At 37.3% G+C, this 17,853-nt stretch overlaps 2 protein-coding genes and 1 pseudogene across 4 annotated transcripts; all 3 read left to right on the top strand.

Moving 5' to 3' along the window:
• Positions 1 to 2,276, top strand: part of LOC107660057 (unconventional myosin-X-like) — a 68,475-nt pseudogene extending 66,199 nt beyond the window's left edge.
• Positions 2,277 to 5,456: 3,180 nt separating this feature from the next.
• LOC107660056 (pituitary tumor-transforming gene 1 protein-interacting protein-like) lies at positions 5,457 to 14,020 on the top strand. Its single transcript, XM_016449237.1, has 7 exons — positions 5,457 to 5,806; positions 6,330 to 6,382; positions 7,414 to 7,522; positions 11,806 to 11,908; positions 12,200 to 12,265; positions 12,627 to 12,673; positions 13,460 to 14,020. The coding sequence occupies exons 1-7, from the start codon at positions 5,659 to 5,661 to the stop codon at positions 13,504 to 13,506; spliced, it is 573 nt and encodes a 190-aa protein (XP_016304723.1). The 5' UTR covers positions 5,457 to 5,658; the 3' UTR covers positions 13,507 to 14,020.
• Positions 14,021 to 14,868: 848 nt separating this feature from the next.
• LOC107660055 (small ubiquitin-related modifier 3-like) lies at positions 14,869 to 17,734 on the top strand. Of its 3 annotated transcripts, none has more exons than XM_016449233.1 (4): positions 14,869 to 15,016; positions 15,929 to 16,057; positions 16,280 to 16,351; positions 17,048 to 17,734. In XM_016449233.1, exons 1-4 carry the CDS (start codon positions 14,996 to 14,998, stop codon positions 17,108 to 17,110), a joined length of 285 nt encoding a protein of 94 aa, XP_016304719.1. In that variant the 5' UTR covers positions 14,869 to 14,995; the 3' UTR covers positions 17,111 to 17,734. The 3 variants fall into 3 exon arrangements, with proteins under 3 accessions (XP_016304719.1, XP_016304721.1, XP_016304720.1); XM_016449235.1 differs by lacking the exon at positions 14,869 to 15,016 and adding an exon at positions 15,430 to 15,450; XM_016449234.1 differs by lacking the exon at positions 14,869 to 15,016 and adding an exon at positions 15,745 to 15,837.
• Positions 17,735 to 17,853: the final 119 nt, after the last annotated feature.

The following is a 17,853-nucleotide window of genomic DNA, read 5'->3' as shown; positions in this document are numbered from 1 at the left end:
GAAAAATTGAAGGGGGTCTGAATACTTTCCGTACCCACTGTATATATATATATATATATATATCACGCTAGCTGCAAAAATCAAACAATTTACATTGTTTCATTATATAAAACTATATTATAGTAAAAAATAAAATTTTCACTTGTATTTTCTACAATTCAAACCAAAAATAAATGGAATAGAAGTGAAGATATGCTTCAGTGTCATGTTTTCCCCCAGTTTTTTTCCCTCTTTTTGTGATATAGCATGATTGGCCAACTTGGGCAAATGGGCACTGATTTGGGCATCTTTATTGGGCATCTGATTTGGGCATATTTATCTCTTTTTTCACCGTCTCTCTTAGGCTCATGAGAGTCTCATCAGTGGACATTTCCCAGCCCTTGAGGAAACCCTCCAGCACTTAGCAGCCCTGCGACTGCAGTACATCCACGGTGACGTGGCCCGTACACCCTGGAGCCTAAGCAGCGTCTACCCTGTTGGACGACTTCACACCCGCATACTCCAGTCCACTAAAGCAGGGGGTGCTGGAGTACCCGGGGCTGGTATAGTAGGGCCAGGAGGTCACACTTTAGAACGCCGGAAGACCAACTTCCTAGACGGGACGCTGAGACGCAGCTTCAAGACGGGATCGCTGAAGAAACAGCGTGTCGAGGAGGAACAGATGTTGGAGATGTTTGTAAAGGAGGAGATGTCAGCTACACTGACCAGCGTGCTGGAGAAATGGAGCCGTCTACAGGGCATGTCTCAGCACCAGGCCATGCTCAACTACATGACCATCATCAAAGAGTGGCCAGGATACGGGTCCACATTGTTTGATGTGGAGGTATAAATCATAAATATATGGTTACAGCCTTGTAAAGTAGCAATAGTTATCATTACTAACCCTAAGCCAAGCCCCAAAGTGCTATGTTATTTCAAACTTGTCACAATACATTTGGAACTAATATACCTATAATTCTAACAGATAGCTAAATTCGGACTCATTTTCAGTTTTCCTTAATGTTACAGTAAGTAATTTAGCCACTGATGTTAATTGACATTACTAATTACTTGTGTTGTTTTTATTTATCTGTCTGTAGTGTAAGGAAGGAGGCTTCCCTCATGACCTGTGGCTGGGAGTCAGTGCTGAAAACGTCTCTGTGTACAAACGGGGTGAACCTAAACCACTCGAAACTTTCCAGTATGAGCACATTGTTTTCTTCGGAGCACCTCAGCCCAGCACATACAAAATCATTGTTGATGAAAGAGAGATGTTCTTCGAGACGTCTCAGGTAATACACTTCTGTGCCTCTGTTATCAGTGCTATGTTGGACAAAATGTTGTATAATTGTTTGTTTTAATGGTTGAGGAGCATTTAAATCTTTTGAGGATGTACACTAAATTAAATAAACATATATTACAACAGGAAATAAAGACACATTTTACAGTATTTGCTCTAAATTGAATCTATAAGTCTAGCACTTCTTATTTAATCACTATATTCTCTTTTCCATGGTAGGATTAGCATGTGATTTTTAACATACAGATTAACAAGTTTTTGTTTTGTGCTTTAAGGTGGGTGAAATCACTAAGATCATGAAGGCGTACATCAACATGATTGTCAAAAAGCGCTGCAGTATCATGTCCATCACCAGCAACAGCAGCACCTGGATGAGGTGATCGACAACATAATGTGATGAAAGTGAAGTATACAGCTGACCGTTACTGATTGGAGAACGAGAAGCAGAGAAGAAACAGACTTCATCTCTACAACAATTTAACTTAACCTACTGGAATCCTCTGTATACCTGTCCTAAATACAACAACACACGTTTATTTAGTATTTATCGGACCAGTTTCACCTTTACGAAGCACAACAAAGCTTGGTAACCTGCTCACTGTTCCCTCCCCTCACTGCCAGCACCCTGAATGATGACCAAACGTTTCTTCTCCATTTCATTCCCTTCTCTCCATCTTCAGTTTTCAGTCAGTGATGTAGTACCTAACCGACAACCACCTATGACTCCGTATACCGGTAGTTTTACAGAGGTGTGTATATTGTGCTTGTGTGTGAGATCAGAGTTTGCACGCACACTCACACACACAGGTGAATGCTTTGTGGAGCACATACAGAGCCATTTTGTAAAGCCATGACTGCTGGAGGCCATTCAGAGAGCAGGAGGAGAAAGCTATGCGTTAACATTCCCATACATCTCAATGGCAGCTGCTCGGCTGGCGCAGGACACCCCAGAAGTTGAATTCTGCCATCTTTGCTCATGGCCCCTCAATTTCACAAACAGGTTTTTTTTTGAGCCAATCGGCTGAGCCATAAATGCCATGTGACTGGAGGCGCTGGAAAATTACATCATGGCAGCTCTGATTAACTGATGTCACTGCAGGGAACATGCACAGTTACTTAAAATATATTAGTCACTGATAAAAAAATCTGCTATAATGAAATATGTGCAACTTATGTGTTGCTTCCGAAAAATTTGCCTTGTGCCCTCAAAAGTGTAGTTACAAAATCTACCAGCAGAGGCCACTTGGAGTCAGTTAGCCAATCAGATCGCAGCGTATCTGGGGCTGGCAGTATGTGGATATCAGTAGCGACTGCCTACTTACTCGTTTATGAGACTGTTCACACATTATCAATCCAACAAACATCCTATTTTGTATTAAATGCCAGAGTCTATAAATACATATGCTGAAGTGTTCCATTTGATACTGTCTAAATTATTTGTATTTACAGTAATTACAATGTTTCCTTTTTTATTATTTTTGCCACTGACACAAAGCTTGTGTAGTTTTAACTGTACCAAGGCACAAATGCATACCCATTTTGACCAGTTTGGTAATTTAGAGCAGTTCCTAAGCACCTTTATTTGCTATTACAGAGACCAGATAATGGTTATTAAGTGTTATGCGAGTAGAGCCAGGTCTGCCTGCCCAATGAGCAATGAAAAGTACTGTATTAAGCAACAGCAGTCAAGTTTCAATAAGCATGTTTTTGTACTCTTTTTAACACATACGTGACATTAATTGTGAAACACTTATTCTATGATTAAAGCACTTTCCACTAAAGAGCCTGTTCCACTAAGACATTTGATGCAAAAATTATGGGCCCACAGAATGCAAGGCTAGGGATCTTATTTACATAAATTATCATTCAAAAGTTTAAGGTCAGTAAGATTTTTTGTAACAATTTTATTCAGCAAGGATGCATTAAACTGATCAAAGGGACATTTATAATAACAAAATTTTTTTTTTCAAATAAATGCTGTTCTTCTGAACTTTACATTCATCAAATAATCCTGGAAAAAAAAGAAGTGCAACTGTTTTCAATTTATAATAATAATTAATTGAGCACCAAATCAGCATATTAGAATGATTTCTGACAGATCATGTGACACTGAAAAATGGAGTAATGGCAGCTTTTTCATCACAATAATAAATTAAATTTTAAAGTAATATTAAAATAGAAAACAGTTATTTCAAATTGTAATAACATTTAACAATGTTGGTATAAACAGTCCTTGTATACATTTGAAATCTCATTAAACTGTCAAATGTGTCATCATATTTGACTGCACAGAAAAACCAGCACAAACTGAGACAAGTGGGTCTTTGAAAAAAAAAAAGGCTTTGCTTAAGGACCATATAAATCTTTTGAGGATGTATATAGTTTGCTGGCATGGACATTATACCCATTTACTTGACTGGGAAAGCCTCAAAATCTTTAAAGTGCATCTTGACCAACTGGTGGCTAATCTTATGTAGCTGCATATCTGTTCCCTCAAACCACAGGTGAAGCGACCGTCTTTTCTTTACAAGAACTGGCTAACAAATTACTATAAACATCTCAGGCATTAAGACACATTCTTAAAGTTTAAGTTCGCTTTCTGGCCATTTATCATGGCCAAATCAGCCTTTTTGTGTTTCATGTCATGATGGAGCTCTGCTAAGACTGTTACGAGAGTGGCCATGCTGCCAGAGAGATGACAGACAGCAGACATAACAGAGATCTATAATGGACCATAACAAAAAGAAACATTATTCACTGACTCTCGATCAACACAGGGTGAGTCCAAGTAGGCCTGTTGTTTTTCTTTATGTGATTATAATCCTGCACCTGTGTAATTTTGCTGTTTGATATGCAATTATATTGGTCAGTGTAATGCAAGTTTTTTTTTGTGAACATAAGTATGTCTGAATTTAACGATGAATTGAAACAAGGATAATGATGATGGAATATGATTGGGTTTTAGGGAGCTATGTGTATGGGGATTTCTATTATGATATTGTGATGATTACATTTATGAAACAGAATGGGAAGGGGTGGGTGAGGGTTTGTTGTATTTATCTGTTATTATGGTGTTATAGTTGATAATTGGAGAAATGAAGGTGCAGGGTCACCCTTTCATGCTGATCTCAGATTTTTCTCCATTCCCTTTTTTTTTAACCACAGAGGATCAGATCAGCATTAAAGGGCTGCCAACACTGTGAAGAAATTGATAGAATTGACTTGTCATGAGTAAGTGGAGAAGATTTGATGTGACGGTGTGTTGAAGTAACAAGCAGTATGTGTTGATGTTGCTGTGTGTGTAAGTGTGTGTGTTAAGAGAAGATTGTGTCAGAGCAGCCGAGAAGACTCAGGTGCTAGCTTACACTCTGCCTCATACAGACATATTAACACACACATGATCATAGACATGTTCACACAGAAAGATCAACATAAAACATGCACACAGATATAGCACGGTTGGTTCTGTCTCTCACACATTCACACTGGGGTCCTTGTTCAGCTGCAGGCAGCCAGTACAAGGCCTGAATGTAATTTCTTCATTGCCATTGTTATAATACTATAAATTATAGCTTACTCGAGAGAGAGAGAGAGAGAGAAAAAAAAGAATAATTGTGCTTATTAAAATATTGAGAGGGAGAAAAAAATGTTTTCTTTTGTAACTGGCTTTACAAAATGCTTTAATAAATTATTGTAATGTATCTCAAAGTAGTGGTTTTGTTTGTATATTGAATATCCTAAATGGATATTGTTTGTTCAGGCCCTGCTTGGCCAAGTATGGTGTCCCATACTCGGAATTTGTCCTCTGCATTTAACCCATAACAGTTAATTATTTTGTGTACAAATAATTCAAATGATTAACTTGTATTTTACTTTTAATTGATCTGGTTTATTTGTTAACGTTATTCCATATTGATAATAACATTAGGACAATTTATCTCATACGTATTAGGCTACATACATATTATTTCATACATATAGAATACAAGTACAGAATAATTACATTATAGTATACATACATATATCTTGCTTAATAATCATGAGCCAGAATTTCGCCATTGGAAGATTACAACGCGACGTCATTAACTACTGTGATTATATTTTAAGCCATCACCATTGAAAGATTACAATGCAGCTGTTGTATTACGTACTTCATAATAATAAACCACGCCTTCGCCGAAGCAGGTATTGTAATTTAAGCTCCTAAAGGATGTTCTGCGCCATGAAAGAAACAAAACTACAAAACCTGTTCCCAGTTTCTGGTCGAATGAAGTGAAGTGCGCTGAGGTTTCAAAGGAAGATAGCTGCTGACAACATTTATTACAAACTAACAGAGGAGTCGGTTTTATTCAGGTGTTCGTTCATTTAAAGAAGAGAACATGAATTGTATCCCTCTCGTCCTGCTTCTCTCTGGTTTGAGCTCAACGCTAGCACAGAATACAATATCTACAGATACTACAACACAGACTACACAATCTTCGACAACACAGACTACAAGTAAAGCACCGACTACAACGCCACATCCAAGTAAGGCAAATAGATACTTTTGGCGGTATACATACTAAAGGTTAACTGTTTTGTTACTGTTTCAGAACCTCTAGTTTCATAGGTGTTGAATTTACATACAAACACATTTAAAACTTGGTCTTTGTCCTTTGACATGAATTTGCTGTGATTAGAATAACTAGACTTATTTTTTATAGCTGTTATACTACTTAAACGAAATGGGCAATAAACGATTACAAATACACTGTTTGTAGAGCCCAAACATAAGACCTGCTGTTTAATGTTAAACCATTTAATTCTTTTGAAAGACCAATATGGTGTACTAGTAAATAACTGCCTTTATCTGATTTCCCATGCTGCTTTTGTCTGGTTTCATAACTAAGGATGGCCAAGGCAACCACTGTCTCATAGGGTGTAATTGTTGCCTAATGTATTGAGTCAGGCTCTAAAGCTTGTTGTGTTTAACACAGAATTAGATTCATTAACGAGTCTCTAACCACAGTTCATTTCTACAACTAATGTGTCCTCTCTCACACTTTTCTAGGTTGCGAGAGCAAGGATGGTACAACCTGTGAGGAATGCTTGGCATATGTGGATGTGAGTTTGGATTAAATTTTGCCTCTCTTTGATGTTTGGAGATATTATTGTCCTTATATTTTTGCCTGTCGCTATAGTCCACAAAGCAGACTGGCCTGATTTATTCGCACCACGTTATATTTAGTCAAAACATGTTATAGTATGAGAGAGGTATGAACCGTATAAATAAGATATGACGAGAACTAAAAACATGAGGAAACATAAGATGAGAAAGAGAAAAACAGAGTGACAAGGAAATAATGAACTCAGCAAGCAGCAAGATTGGCAGGATGTTTTTTACTCTTATCAGATCATCACGTACCTCACCTGTGGAACAGGTTTGGGCTGTTTTGGTTGTTTACAGCTTCATACTCTTTCAGAGAGCTCTGCGTCACTTGAGACATCCTGTGCACTTCCCTTAAAAAGTCAGTCACGTAAATATTCATATACTGAGGTCAGCCTTTTATTTAGTGGTGCTAAAGCAAGCATCACTGTCACTATAATTCACACTTAGGGCTAGAGATTTGAACAAAAATCCAGCCCTGAGTATTAAACCTCAGACATTAATTGTCTTGTAACATTTGTGTAATGGACACAAATAATACCTCAAATCCTAGCTTATTGTGAAGAGGTGTGCTAATACTTTTCTAAGCAATCAGAGTTACAGTTTTCACCTGCTGATATTTTACATTTTAAACTAGTTCTCATGTGTTTACTCATGGTGCTACCAGGTCCATCAATGCATTTTAATTGTTTGTGTATATTTTAGCTATAGAATTCAGTCTGTTGTTGCTGTGTGACGTTGACATTCTGTATTTAAGACACTCCCAACATACCTTTTATATACCACAGACACGCACACACAGCTGTTCTCACAGTTACTGACGTGTGTGTCAGTATCAACCCTGTAATAACTCGTCTCTACTGATGTCATCATTGTTTGTGTAACTATCTGCAACCCTAAATTCAGAGAATAAAACTTTGAAGCTTTGAATCCTGGATACAGTGGATGACTGTATATAACGATCTTAGTCCTCAATCTGTCTTTTTAGTGTCTGTGGTGCATTCCAACTAAAACATGTATAACATACCCAGCCAAAACCATCCTGCCCCCCCATTCCCTCTGCCCACTGAATAATGCTCGATGGGGCCTTTGCACAAGTAAGAAACATTTTTCTCTCACTTATTTTTCTGTTTATTTACGATACTGGGTTTCCCAGCCTTTATCAACTTTTCTTTCTTGTTTTCCTTTTTAAGTAGACATAGCACAAAACAAAGATGAAAATCAATTGTGATCATTTAAATCACAAAACAACAACACAATAATAATAATTATTAGGGATGCACAAAATACAGTCAAGTCACCTTTATTTGTATAGCGCTTTATACAATACTGATTGTGTCAAAGCAGTTTTACAGTGTCAAACAGGAAAGTAGTTTGTCAATAACGTAAGAAGACAATATCAAAGAGTAATTTTTCCAGATAAAGTCAGTGATGTTCAGTGATGTCATCATCCAGTTCAGCTCTTTTCCAATAGTGTCTGTGCAATCAGTCAAGCACCCCCAAACTAAGCAAGCCGAAGGCGACAGTGGCAAGAAACCAAAACTACATCGGTGACAGAAATGGAGAAAAAACATTGGGAGAAACCAGGCTCAGTCGGGGGGCCAAAACTGGCCAGACGAAACCAGCATGGCATGGTTTAATTCCAGCCTGCAACACAAGTGCAGAGGACTTGTCTGGTTCTTGTGGTCTTGTGCCGATGGTCGTCGAGGTGATGAGGTCTTCGCAGGGGATCTGTCTCTGGGGTGCATTCAGTCGGTCTCCACTGACATTCAGTGCTGTAGAGGTCGTCTCTAGGTGCTGATCTACCATCTGGTCTGGATACGGACTGGATCCGTAAGGCTACGGTGACCTCGGAAAAAGAATAAAACAAACTAATATAACCGTAGATGCCATTCTTCTTACGATGTATAGTACATCGGATATTATGGGAAGTGTTCCCAGTTCCAGTTGACCTAATTAATGCAGCCTAACAATCTTTCTGAACCCCACAGATTTGAATTATAGAAATGTGACAGTGTATTATGTGTATGCCAGGTTAAAGAGATGGGTCTTTAATCTAGATTTAAAGGGGTCAATTTTCCCTTTCTCTTTAGAGTGTTACAAGCTCTTGGTGCATAAAGAAGATCTGTAAAGTTGCAAAGACCGGGGGGGGGGGGGGGGGGGCAGCTCTACTCTGGCCAGACCAAACCGGCATGGTTTAATTACAGGCTGCAACACAGGTCATATTGTGCAGAGGACTCGTCTGGTTCCTGTGGTTTTGTGACGATGGTCGTCGAGGTGACGAGGTCTTCGCAGGAGATCTGTCTCTGGGGTGCATTTAGTTGACATGGTCTCCGCTGACATTCAGGGCTTGGTCGCTCTTGGTGCTGATCCACCATCTGGTCTGGATATGGACTGGATGTGGGTGACTACGATGACCATCTGATCTGGATACAGACTGGATCCGTATTGCTTCAGTGACCTCGGAATAAGAATGAAAGAGACAAATATTAGCGTAGATGCCATTCTTCTTACAGTGTAGCGAGTACATTGGGTGTTATGGGAAGTGTTCCTGGTTCCGGTTGACCTAATTAACGCAGCTTAACAATCCTTTAACGGATTTGAATTGTAGAAATGTGACCGTGTATTATGTGTATGCCAGGTTAAAGAGATGGTTCTGCCTCCCGAACAGTGCTAGGTAGATTATTCCAGAGTTTGGGCGCTAAATAGGAAAAGGATCTGCCGCCTGCAGTTGATTTTGATATTGTAGGTATTATCAAATGGCCAGAGTTTTGAGATTGCAGCGAACGTGAAGGACAATCATGCAATATGAGCTTGTGCAAGTATTGAGGAGCTAAACTATTCAGGGCTTTATAAGTAATTAGCAAACCAACAGGGAGAAAATAAGAACATTTGTAATCCAGAACAATAACAGACACTGAACTGAGGAAGACAGGGTAAAAATACATGGGGAACAAAATCAAGATGAAAACAGAACAGGTGTGGAGCCAGTTCAGGAGGCTGGTGAGAGGCAGGTAACGGGAATAAGGGACAGTTCATGGAGCCAGGGAGAAGCCCGGAGCAGGAGGAGTCAGGCAGAGTTCCAGACCGCAGACAGGAGAGCGGCCCATGGTGGAGTCGCCAGAGGGAGGAGCCATGGTGGAGTTAGGGCTGGTGACACTAGGGGGAAAACAGACGGAGACAGAGCCGATGGAAGAGGAGCCCATGATGGAGATGGAGACGGAGAGCCGCAGAGCCAGGGTGACACAGAGGTTCCGGAGGGGCAAGACGGAGCAGACGGCTCAGATGACCGAGGCGGAGGTGGGGATCTGGAAGACTGCGGTGGAGCTGGAGTCACAGAGGACAAGGTGGAGCTGGAGGGAAGGAGGAGCCAGAAGCGAGCGCTTAGGAAAGTGCGTAAGGTACACCAGATCCAAAAAGTCCCTGGTATGGTCCTCCAGGAGCTGAAAGACTGGTAAATCCATGCAGGAGAGGGGAGAGAAAAAAAAACAAAAAGAAAGAAAGAAAAACGCAGCAATTCTAATCTAATTTTACTCATTTTGAGGGTCTGCTATTCTGTTACGGGCTGTCCAGTATAAAGAGTGCACGGCAGAGGACTAGAGTCCAAGTAAGGCCAACAAGGAGAAAACAAGAACATTCACTCCCTGGAAAAAAAATAAAATAATTCACACAATGCACCGTAAAAACTAGAGAGCATTGGTGCTCACTATGCTCCCTTACCGGAAATTACATCACATTTCTGAAGCGCAAAACAAACCACACGAGCCAACTTAAATATAATGACATGCGATAGAACATTTGAAAAGACAAACCAAAATTTTTGGAGTATGTTTGTCTTCATGTAAAAGAAGAATGTGTTTAAAGAGAATAAAAAAATAATATTAAAAATAATTTGGTCCTGCCTGTTTTTGATTAATACCAGCGGTGACGTTCTAAAATGTTGTCCGTTGACATTGTACATAGTCACCGGAACTTGAGTAATCACTGTCCCAATGTGCAGTGAGCCAGGGAACTTACCAGTGACCAAATTTGTGTACACGATATACTGATTCACAAGCTTGGGAGCTAGGGAGCTGATTGAGACGCACCCACAGGGTTTAAATACATGGGGAATGTAATCAAGATGAAAACAGAACAGGTGTGGAGCCTAGTGAACAAACTAGGGAACTAATGCAGGGGAACAGAAATACAGAGAAAACTAAACCAAAATGGATCAGAACAGAACATAAACGTGAAAATTGGTGCATCCCTGATAATTAATACTAATTAAGATATTTTTAAGGCATTTTATGGTTTTATTGCTGTCTAATAGTAATTTTCTGTTATTATTGTGTCAAAAAAACTGAAGTAAAAAAATCATTAAAAACTTTTATGTATATTGGTAATCAGGCACTTAACCCTCATAATGCATTCAAAATCTGTATACTATATGTGGATTCTGAGTCTGTTTGGACACAAAAAATCATTGTTTTATAAAACAACTTTAACTTAAAATGTGATCAGCAACTTCTCATTAATGAGTGAATGTGAAAACACAAAGTTTCGATTGTTACTGTTATTACCAAGTTATTATTGCATGTACCCCTTTTTAATTAAAAATTGAGAAATTCTTTGAAATTTTAAATTACACATGAATCACACTTTAAAAAAAAAACTATTATGCAAAAAATATATATTTTATTCTTCAATATTGATGAGAAATGTTATTTGAATATATCATTGTATGAAATTTAGAACATATAATCTGAGAATTCTTAACCCCATTGGAATGAATGGATTTTAATTAAATTCTTCTCAATTTATAACTCATGATTGCTCAAAAACAGTCAAAATTTATGAAACCTACATTTTTATTTCTAACAAAACATCAAAACTACATAATAGTTGTATTACTCTGTAAAGTTAATAAATATTTTTAAATAATAAATCAATATAGTTTTTGACACATCATAGATAATTTTACAAAAGTATTTTTACACCTAATGATTCTTCATACATACAAAACATTTACCATTTTTAATGGTTATATCTCTTCTTAAAAAATTATTGTAAAAAATCTGAAAAAAAATAAAATGCTGTCTTAATTTGCAAAGTTTTGTTCCCTTACTAAAAACTTAATTTTTTTATGTATATCTTGATCAGACCCAAATGCGTTATGAGGATTAAACATAATAAAAATTTGTATCAGTCATAAACAAGCAATATCAGAATTATCTGTATCTTTTCTCTAGCCCAAAACTAAAAAGCAACTACAATACTTAATCAGTATTACCATAATCACATATTGCCTTGCCATAAATGCTATATGAGTTGATACAGCATCACCTGGAGATAATTTTTTAACACTTTCTATGACTTTCTCTTTTTTTGTGGAATTCAGTAAACTTCCAGATTTTGATCATTACATTGTCAGTGGCTGCAGCGCTGCTCATCATTGGTTTTTTGCTGTGTATTTTCTGTTGCTGCAAGTGTGAGAACATTGGGTAAGTCTGAACATACAAGATGTTTGATCTATTGTATGTCACATAAACTTTTATTATATGGTTGACAAATGAGTCGCGCCCTCCCTTTAGCTTTCTTAAATACTACAGGGAGTTGGTGTCACCTCCCTCAGGCTGTAGATAAAGTCAAAATACTTAAAATACTTAAAAACTTAAAATGTGAATATTTTCAACCTCTCTGCATCGCTGTAAAATGTTAGAGAACCAAGAGACCTCTAGATCATTAAAGAAAGGCCTCAACTTTCTCAATTAAACAAATTTTGTCTTCCACAGATCTGCTCGATTTCAAAACAGGATGAACCGGCAATCAGACAAGACAAAAACAAAACAAGAGCAGAGGTAAGAGTAATTGACATTTGAATATTCAAAATGGAGATGACAGACAGCAGGAGGTGCAAGACAATACGTAAAACCAGTTAAAAGGGGAATAATGGACATTTTCATTAAGTACCTTATATTGAACATCTGCTTTTATCCATATACATATATATGTACATGTAGATGCATCATGGGTAGTGTATCAACGTTTGAATTTTCAAAGCAGACAAAAGATATTATGTTATGAGGAACTAAGATGCGACAAATTATGTTATATGAGAAACCTGTTCTACAGCTGTAATGGGTACTGATCGTCAACATACCTCTAGGGTGTGAGTGTGAATTCACTAGGAATTTATGTTCTTGTGTTCTTGTTTCACAGAAAAACTGAGTTGAAGATTAGACATGATGAGATCCGACAAAAATATGGTGAGTCAACGATTCCCTCGTCTCAGAAACTGCATAAATAAGTGAATTTGAAGTGGTTGTTATGTTGGCAGTGCCAGAAAAATAAGATTTTTATTTGTCACATACATGGTTATATAGGGAATAGGACGTGAGAGATGGCATCTTCAGTAGATCTGTTGGGCAAACTGAAGTGGGTCTAAAGTATCAGGGATGGAGGAGCAAATGTTGATCTTTATAAGTTTCTCAAAGACCTTCATGACTATTGACGTGAGGGCAACTGGACGATAGTCATTCAGGCAAGAGGGGTTATTGTTCTTAGGCACAGGGATGATGACAGATTTTTAATATATAGGTAAGGTATATATAGGTACCTTTATCAATATAAAGGTAAGGAGCATATGACAGTGTTTCAAAAATAGGTCCAGCCTAATGTTTTGGAATGTTTTCAAAAAATGCTGCATGTTTTTAAAACAACCCTTTTTTCTTTTTTTTTTGCTATGACTAGTCAATTTTGCAGTCTAGTCAAATTCTTTATGAAGTTGTGCTCCCTCTAGTGGTAATTATTTATTCAATTTGTCCTCTTGTGTTTATTCAGTAAACACTATATGTATATGTGTACATTCAGATTCTTTTTCTGTTCATAATATTTAACATTACCAAGCAATGTCTTTAAGATTTTATTCAGTGGCCTTTTTGTTTAGAAAAGAAGAAGAAGTTACTATATGTTTGATTGAAAGTTAATTAATTATGATTAATTTATATAATTTTATCTTCTTTTTTTTTTTTTCCCCCGTCTCTCTCTGTTAGGTCTCAGCAGGGCAAGTCCTTACGCCAGATTTGACAATCCAAGCTAAAATGATGGGTGCACTGTTTTAAAGATGAATACTTTGACTATCTGCTGCCTATCTGAAAATGATTACAATAGATGAAAAAATATGATTCCACTGTGCTCAAAATGATGATTTTCAGCTTAAGTAAAATTCAGCTTAATGTCATTTCTGTTAATTTATTTTATTTACTACAATTTTCAACAAAGTATTCAATCAATGTAACCCCCCACCATAATAATATGAAAGTAACTTTTTATATATAATCAAAATATAATCAAAATATTCTTTGTAAAAGTATCTAACTCTCTCATCTGAAGCCAAATGAGCATCTGCTAGGTTTGGAACAGAGTGAAGGATTGCATATTAGTCCATGACTGTTTTTCATAGCCTAATATATATCATAAGATAATAGATATAATAAGATATCTGATAAATACCTGCCCATGTAATATACTAATTTTTTGAATAAGATAATTAATAATAATAATTAAAAGTTGTTTGTCTGTGTTGACTTGAATGTAATTGTAAATTTTTCTTTTTTTTCTTTTTTCAATAAATTGTCAGCTTGGAGGTGTTTAATTGTTCAAATGTTGATTGACCTTGGTATATGAGCTGTTTATTTCATTTTATTATTATCTTTATTCTTATTTTCTATAAGGTCTGCAATATATATGTCTAAATATAGTTTTTATAATATTAGTTTAAAATATAGTATCTCGTTTTTAATCAACTAACACTTTGAAATCTGTACAATTTGAAAACATTTATAAAAAATGTAAAAATAAAATAAAAAATAATAAAAACTACACCAGAATGGGAAACGGCTGCAAATGTGTCTCTCAGTAGGGGTGGTAAGTTAGAAGTCACTGATAAACTTACAGAACTGAAGGTTGAGGTTGATGAATGCAATCACCACCACAATTTGTGTAAAAATGATTCAAATCAAATAAGATTATTGGGTTGGATGCAGCTAAATATTATGTTTTTGAATTTCTCTGCCTGTAAAACAGAGGCCAAGGGCAACTAGGACAATCCAGCATTTTGACACATGACCTGAGCATTACTGTGTAATATCAGAATGCATTTACTTTCAATCTCTCTTCTTACCTTTAATACTTGCAGGACTATTTTAACACCAACAGCTGCTGTGAAAAACCTGACAACTTTCTATTCATCACATAACAGAACTGGGCCAGAAAACAAAGAGCATCATTATGTACAAATGAGGAATTGTGGAATTACTGTAATACCTATAGTTGTGCCTATTGTTAAAGCAATATGTACATTTTAATAAAAAAATAACTAATTCATTAGCCTTGATGTCAGGACCTGAAAAGTACATGACTATCTACAGAAACGACAGTAGCATCATGTGACCAGAAACCGACCAATCGTTGATAAAGTAGGTAAAGGAAAGCCCGTCCCCGTCGGCAGCCGTGTTGCTCTACAGTGTGAAGAGCGCATCTTGTGTTCAGTGTATTTCCAGAATACAGACAAAAAGACGCCTGCAAAAATGTCCGAAGATAAGCCTAAGGTGAGCATCCGATTTGTAATGTTACCGTATTTAAAAGCTTTACTCAAAACAAACCGCGCGAGGCCGAGTTCCAGTTTCATTTTGTGCAGCCTTGCTGTGATAAGATTGCGCATTTATGCGGGAGAAAGGCGGGCGGCACGCAATCATTGTCTTGTTTTCATGCAAACGCCATCCGTTTTCAATTTGTAGGCTGGTGTTTTTATTAGTTCGTGTTTTAAATGGCGTTAAGTAGATGCTCATTCAAAGGACGACATTATAGTGTATGTACCGCGCGTTTGCCCCGGTGTAATTCAGCGTTTGCGGGGTTTCTTTGTGAGAGCGGAGTGGCGCTGACCGGCCACGTTACGCCACTAGCGTAAGTAAATGCCGCAAGAACAGCGGAACGAAATATAAAAAAGCGTCGTAGTACACAATTGTCGTCCGCTATTTAGATGGTAAATAAACGGACACCGTGTGTTTTCCACGCTAGTCAAAGGAATTCACCCAGAAAGTTTGATTTGAATTATCTGTCGGTTACGGATATTGATCTCTGAGTTGCACCTCGCTGCGCCAGATGCTTAAAAATGGCGCACAGAGCCGCAACAATGTTTGAGTAGACGGCTAATATATGCTGCTGCATGTGCATGTCTGTTTTTCTACGTCTTGTTCGGTTCACTACTGCTGTTATAGTTGATTAGCTGGATGTACTGAACGTAGTTATATATATATTTTTCTCATTTCACTTAGTTCTTAAACTTAGCATCCACTAGGCCTTGATGTTTACTATTTAAGTGTTAGCCCTCCAAGGGCCTCCTATCAAATTCCAGAGCAGGATGGCATATGTAATATATATCATTGTGTTTCATTCCTGTCAAATGTATGCATTTTGCACTGTTTGATCTCCCCGGTCTTCACTTTTTGTTATTGTTTCAGGAGGGAGTGAAAACGGAGAACGACCACATCAATCTGAAGGTGGCGGGACAGGATGGCTCGGTTGTCCAGTTCAAAATTAAAAGGCACACACCACTCAGCAAATTAATGAAAGCGTACTGTGAGAGACAGGTAAGGCTCTTCCAGGCATTTCCACTAGATCAGTTACATGGTAAGAGCCCTGGCACTCAGGCCGTCCATGTGAGTCACTGGCACTGTAATTTTGGAATAATGCTGTGTGAAATCACAATATGAATCACTTGTAGACCACTATATCTAGAACTTAATATTGCTTTTAAAAATCCTATAATATAGCCTGTTCCAAGACTGATGTAAATATTGCTTTTCTTTCAGGGTTTGTCAATAAGACAGATTAGATTTAGATTTGACGGGCAACCAATTAACGAGACAGACACACCGGCGCAGGTGAGTGAAAGTGCCCCTTTTTGTTATTTTAGTGCAATTTATATACTGATATGATATTTATTAACATTTTTATTAGCTTTTATGTTTTAGTAATTGTGTTTTTGTCATTTTATTTACAATTTTTGTTTCCGTTTTAGTAATTTTAGTCCTTTAAACAATTTAGAAATGTTGCCTTTGCAACTAACTGAAAAAAAAAAAGTTCAGGTTTAAAGTTTTCCATCTACGTTTTTTTTTCTCCAGGTTTATTTAAATGAACAAAAATGATTTTTAATAGTTCCAATTTTAGTTAACAATAACAACACTGGAAATCCTGATCATACACTGTTAAAAGGTTTACCAGCCCCAAGTGTAAGGTATTTTGTGTGACCAGATGATGATTGATTAATAAATATCATTTTGATAACCTAATTAGGTTAACACTTTACCGTAAGGTTTCATTTGTAACATTAGTTATTAACTATATTAGTTAACAATAAAAAAAATACTTCTAAAACATTTATTAATCATAGTTGATGTTAATTTCGACATTTACTAATGCATTAAAGATTTTAAGATGTATCTGTTAATATGAATGCTCCCAAGTTAATATGAACCAACAAAGAACTGTAATATTTTTACTAATGTTAAAAAAGATGAATAAATACTGTATTGCTTGTATGTTAATGCATTAACTAATGTGAACTTTGCATTTGTTAGTTGGAGATGGAGGACGAAGACACGATTGACGTATTTCAGCAACAAACCGGCGGCTCCTGCTAAAACTCCACACCACCTGGACCCCCACACTTATCTATTTTATTCCTCATGATGTTTCATTCAGATGCTTTCACATCGTTTCCCCTTCTCTTTCTCTCTTCTGTCATCTCTAGCTTTCCTAGAGTGGGCATCACAATTGTGTTTCCAGTAGTATTTATATACGCAATGGTTAGACCGCTACTGTGGTGGGGGAACAAACTCATGAAGGCTGTCAGAGGGCGTAGTTGTTCAGATTAACACCAGCCACCATGCACCATGATTTTACGTTGCTCAGAACACTGATTCACTCGACAAGCCCCGGGAACCGTTGACCTCTCCATAGTATATTCGCCCAATAAAAAATGAGGAAGCATAATTTTTTTTTCTTCACCTTTCAATTCTTAAGAGCTTTAAGTAGGCCTGTTTCAACTCCGATTCTATTTGCCTGTATGTGTTGTAGAAATATGTTTGACCAGTGTTGTATTCATCTGCCTTTTTAATGGGGCCGCTTCTCGTATGAGCTGACGGTAGGGACGGGATCTGTGAACCATCTCGTTGGTCGTTTAAAAATGAAGACCACATGACACAATTTACAGTGACCCCATCTGGACCAAATCCCAAAGATGGTACTCGATTAGCTGATGAGGGCAGGAATACACCAACAGGTTTATACTTTTAAATGTCTGTAGAAATATATCCATGTACCATTCCCATTTTCTCTTATGTGTTGGTTGAGCAGACAGGAATGATGTAACAAAGACCAATAT

The sequence above is a fragment of the Sinocyclocheilus anshuiensis genome, unplaced genomic scaffold (genome assembly GCF_001515605.1).
Source record: "Sinocyclocheilus anshuiensis isolate Anshui unplaced genomic scaffold, SAMN03320099.WGS_v1.1 scaffold55, whole genome shotgun sequence".
In the NCBI taxonomy this organism is placed as follows: domain Eukaryota; kingdom Metazoa; phylum Chordata; class Actinopteri; order Cypriniformes; family Cyprinidae; genus Sinocyclocheilus; species Sinocyclocheilus anshuiensis.
This window is presented reverse-complemented; position numbering and strand designations above follow the sequence as displayed.